At 56.4% G+C, this 5,088-nt stretch overlaps 1 protein-coding gene across 1 annotated transcript; it reads left to right on the top strand.

Annotated features, from left to right (window-relative positions):
* The first annotated feature begins 508 nt into the window (after window positions 1–508).
* Window positions 509–4,660, top strand: VAX1 (ventral anterior homeobox 1). Its single transcript, XM_026050507.1, has 3 exons — window positions 509–746; window positions 2,473–2,660; window positions 4,105–4,660. Exons 1-3 carry the CDS (start codon window positions 509–511, stop codon window positions 4,630–4,632), a joined length of 954 nt encoding a protein of 317 aa, XP_025906292.1. The 3' UTR covers window positions 4,633–4,660.
* The last annotated feature ends 428 nt before the right edge of the window (window positions 4,661–5,088 follow it).

Below are 5,088 nucleotides of genomic sequence, written 5' to 3'. Positions count from 1 at the left end.
ATTGTGTGTTTCCTGAAAGCAAGACCAATCATTTCAGTTTATTCACTGGCTAAACTCTACTTGATTGGGGACAAGCACACAAACCATCCATTACGATCTGATATATTATCCAAACAATTTAGTGTATTCATGAGGTAACCTAAATGTGGAGGCTGCAAAATTACCCGTAATCAATTGAAACAGCGAGTGCGCGTCCCTCTGTGTGTCTAACAACTACATGTCTCTGTAATAAGGCAGACATTAAATCATTTTAGAGTTGTACTGTTGAGTACCTGATCACTGGGCGCTCTGGGAAGCTGGACAGTCACATTAGGACGCTGGGACTGAGGAAGCCGCTGCTTTTCCAGTGGGATAAACTGCGACCTTCTTTACTCAAGGTGCTTTACAGATCCCCACCGACCTGACCCTAAAGCCGTGCAATATCCAGCATAGACTACGTCGTCGTCTTCTCCTTCTCCTTTTTTTTTTCTTTTTTTTTTTTCTTTTTTCTTTTTTTTTATTGCACTACATGTTTGGGAAACAAGACAAAATGGACGTTAGATGCAGTTCAGAGACTGAAGCTAACCGGGTTTCGAAGAACGGACATAAAGAGGTCAAGGAAAGCAAAGGGTCTGAAGGAAATATTTCTACTTCTTTTTTGAAGGACCAGCAAGGGACTTTTTCTGCCTCCGCAGCTACGGAAGATTGTAATAAAAGTAAATCTAGTTCGGCCGATCCGGACTATTGCCGAAGGATCCTAGTTAGAGGTAGGAATTGGAGGGATTTCGGGAGGGAGGAGGAAGGTGACCTGTATTTGTGTCCGGAGGGGGGGGTTGTTTATTTTATTTGCTTGGCTTTGGTTTGTCCCAAGGTTTAAAGACCTTCCTAGGGGCCGGGGGGAAAGATCCCCGTGTGCCGTGCTTCCCGTCCGGCTGCTCTGGGCTCCAGCGCCGTTCCCAAGCGTTATTCCAGCTCCTCCGGGGCACGGAGCTGCGGAGCGCCGGTCTCCTCGAAGCCGCGTTATATCCGCGCTAAATCCGCTTGCCATTTTCCCTTTGTGCCGCTCCAGCTCCCGGAGCCGCCGCGATGGGATCGCCCCTGCGCAGCCTGCACGGATGCGGCGCTGCCGAAGGGCGCGTTTGCCGCGGGGAGCCGCGGAGCCGGCCCCGCTCCTGCCCCCGCGCCCGCGCAGCCTGCGCCCCCCGCGGCCCCCGCCCAGGCCGCCCCGTGCGCGCCCCGTCCCGCAACGCGCTTCGCCCCGCGCAGGGCGAGGGACCCGCGGCCACGAGCGGGGCTGGGAGATAATCCTCATTCAAAGAGCCGTAAGATCGGCCAAGGAAAGACACATTTTTATTATTATTATTTTAATGTAGTGACACGGTTTGTTTTCCCTCACTGACCGGCTTCTTCCACACCTAAACTATTTAAATCATTTTAATTGTTCCCAAAATAACTACCTGGAGAAATTTCGGGTTTTTTTTTTTTTTTTTTTTTTAAGTGTTTTGGGGAAGGAAGGAGAGAAGAGGATGGTAACAAGAGCAGAGCGGAGCAGGCCTTGTAAACAATAATTAATCCTTGGGCGACCGACTGACCCAGAGAGGAGTCAGATAAAACCGATTCGGTTGTGTCTGATTTAAAACATATTTAAGGAGGTAGAATTGCGGAAAGCAGAGTTGGGAAGGCTTTAATGTACCGTGGATTTGGCTCTAGCTTGACAGTGGTGTTAGTAAGATCTGTCCTGCTTTCTTTCTGTCGATGCTGCCAGGAGAACGAGGTTCCTGAGCGTTRTGGTCGTTCGGTGACTGGTTTTGGTTGTGGGTTTTTTTTTTCCCTCTCCTCTGTCGTGTTTTGTTTTGTTTTCTTTTTTCTTTCTTATTTTTTTAAAACGCCAGGCCGCCCAGAGAAGCGGCCACGGGGCGGTTTTTCCCTGGGTTGCGGCATGGGTTTCTCTTTTCTTTTTTTCTGTCTTTTTTTTTTTTTTTTTCTTCATGTGAGATTTGACTAAAAAAATACTCAGAGGGTTTTATACGCTGAGGGTTGGCCGTGGTGCTCAGCACCCTCCAGACTGGGTGAACAAAGGGTGGCCCTATGGTCACAAAGCCCGGCCTGGAGGATTCGTCCCCAGCCTCCCAGAAGGGCCCTGGGTGATGCCGCAGTGTCGCACTGTCATTGCAATGTATTCAAGCCAATTTTAAATGGGCTGAGGGGATTATTTCCAGACCCCTGGGCCCCATGGCCCCCCTCCTCCTTTCTCTGTTGTTTTCTTCCTTCCTTGGGTGTAGTGGCCAGGTGCAATCTCAGGGACGTTACTCCTTCCTGAGCTTGGGGCTTGGACTCGAAAGCGCTGGCGGTGGCACTTCCGATCCCCCTCGGAAAAAAAAATAATAATAAAATGGAAAAAAAAAAGGGGGGGTGAGAAAAAAAAAAAAAAAAAGACTAGAGAAGAGTTGCCTGTTGCCTGGGTGTAAAGCTGACTGCGCCTTTCTTTGCCAGATGCCAAAGGTTCAATCCGAGAGATTATTCTGCCCAAGGGGCTTGATCTGGACCGTCCCAAGCGGACCCGCACCTCCTTCACGGCCGAGCAGCTCTACCGCCTGGAGATGGAGTTCCAGCGGTGCCAGTACGTCGTGGGCCGGGAGCGCACCGAGCTCGCCCGCCAGCTCAACCTCTCCGAGACTCAGGTAGCCCCAGGGACAGGGGACCCGGCCCGGCCTCCCCCGCTGCGCCCACAGGCAGCCCTCGAGGGCTCCCACGCGTGACAAGCCCCGTGGGGCCGAGCCCCGCGGGAACGGCGGGGTGAGGAGCGGCTCGTGGGGAGCCCTGGGGGCGACGGCGGGGAGCGGAGCCGCCCGGTCCTTGTCCGGGGGTGCCCGGGGATTCCGGCCGCCCGGCCGGCTCCTCSCAGCCCGCGGGCAACCGGCCGGCCCCGCCGCGAGCCCCCGCGGTCCTTGCAGCGAGGGGCTGCGAGCAGAGGCCGCGGGGCTCGGAAGCAACCGCGAGCGGAAAGGAGCTGCTCGAGCCCTGGGGTTTTAGCCAGGCTCTCCTAAGGCCGCTCTGCCTCCTCTCCGCTCCCTACTGCTGGGTGCGGGGGAGCAGAGTGAAGTTTTCTCTGTTGCGGATCCGCGATGTGTTTATTGTGGGGGAGGGAAATCAAGGAAATCAAGGCTCTGTCCCGCAGCAGAGAATGCCCTGCGTGAGGGGACTATAGGACCTACTAAAACTACTTGAAAGTGCAGGGAAACTTCCAAAAAGAACAAACTTCTAAAAGCCGGTTTCATATTTCTGCAAAGTATCCTAGAACAATAAATTTCCCTGACAAGATTATTATTATTATTATTATTATTATTATTATTATTATTATTATTATTATTATTATTATTATTATTTCCCCTGTCGGATAGGAATGACACGTTCAATAGCTCGTGGGTTACAGAAACCGTCATATATTTTTGCCTTTTTTTTTTTTTTTTTGAGGGGGGAGGAGTTTGTTTTGCTTTGTAATTTTTTTTATTTTGTTTTGTTTTGTTTTGAAGTTACGAACTGTTAGAACGGGCTGGGAAGGGAGTAAGACCCTACAGACCCGCAGATGTGGAGAGAAGCGCAGAGCCGGTGACAGAGCCCGGCAGCGCAGCCCGGCCCGGCCGGGGGGGCAGAGGGGGGGGGTCGCTCCGGGCCAGCAGCGGGGCTGGGGCTGAGCGATCCCCAGCCCCCGGCCTGTTCCCGGCCGCGCAAGGGTGGCCTAGAATCACGCGGCAGCCCAAGGGCCAGATTCGCCTACCCGGCTATAAATATATATAAATATATAAATAAAATGAGACGAAGTAAAGGRAGAACAAGATAAAGTAAGAGAGATTCGGATAAAAAGAGCTCACGACTTCCAAATTCTCTTCTGCTGCCCCTGCGGGGACACTTCGAGGGAGGAGCGGGCAGGACACGGGGAGTCGCTTTGTGCGTTTTGACAACTCTGCCCGCTAAGGAGCGTTTCGGGGCTGCCCAAAAGAGCCCTCCTGTCCTCCTGCCCGGCTTCCCCGTGTCTCCCTCCCCCGGCTGCGGGTCCCGGCACCCTGGGGTGCGGGGGTGCGTGTGCCTCCCTGCCCGCTGACGCTGCCTCTCCCSGTCTTGCAGGTCAAGGTCTGGTTCCAGAACCGCCGCACGAAGCAGAAGAAGGACCAGGGCAAGGACTCCGACCTGCGCTCCGTGGTGTCCGAGACGGCGGCCACGTGCAGCGTCCTGCGGCTGCTGGAGCAAGGCCGGCTGCTCTCCCCACCGGGGCTGCCGGGCCTGCTGCCRCCCTGCGCCCCGGCCGCCCTGGGCTCGGCCTTGCGCGGGCCCGGCCTGGCGGCGGGCGGCGGAGCGGGCGCAGCGCCCGCGGGCGGCTCCCCGCACCCGCCGGGGGCCGGCAGCGCGGCGGGGCCGCCCGCGCCCGCGGCCCTGCACGGCTCCCCCGCGGGCGGCGCCGGCCTCTTCGGGCTGCCCGTGCCCGCGCTGCTGGGCTCCGTGGCCGGGCGCCTCTCGTCGGCGCCGCTCGCCATGGCCGGCTCGCTGGCGGGCAACTTGCAGGAACTGTCCGCCCGCTACCTGAGCTCGTCCGCCTTCGAGCCCTACTCCCGGACCAACAATAAAGAGAGCGCTGAGAAAAAAGCACTGGACTGACTCGAAGTAACTTCCCCGTATTTATATTTATAGTATCTTATTTGTGGCGATATTTATGGCACGCGCGGCGTGGCCTCCCCTCCTGCGCTCCCGGCCTCGCTGCCTCCCTGCCCGCGGGCCCCGCCGCCGGGGGTGCCTGTCCGCTCGGGGCGGGGGCTGCTCCTTTCCCCGTTTGCTTTAACCCCGCCAGGAAAGGGACAGAGAGGCAGCGGGGCCGCGGGCGGGGAGGGTTTGGACCGGCTTGAGCCAATGCCCAGGGAGGCAGAGGGATTTCAGGAGCTGCCAGGTGATGCCCGGCGCTTCCCGGACTTCAGGGACTCCTAAGCACGAAGGTCTGGGGGCTCCGTTGGGGCCACCCCGTTTTCAACACCCCCACTGCACTACAGCACCGGGAGCACCCTTGCTGTTTGCCCATTAGAGCAGGAAAACGTCCAGCAACTTTTGTTTTGTTTTGTT

The sequence above is a fragment of the Nothoprocta perdicaria genome, unplaced genomic scaffold (genome assembly GCF_003342845.1).
Source record: "Nothoprocta perdicaria isolate Ctin4 unplaced genomic scaffold, notPer1 scaffold_7, whole genome shotgun sequence".
Classification (NCBI taxonomy): domain Eukaryota; kingdom Metazoa; phylum Chordata; class Aves; order Tinamiformes; family Tinamidae; genus Nothoprocta; species Nothoprocta perdicaria.
Note: the sequence above shows the minus strand (reverse complement) of the source record. Positions and strands in the feature narration are given on the sequence as shown.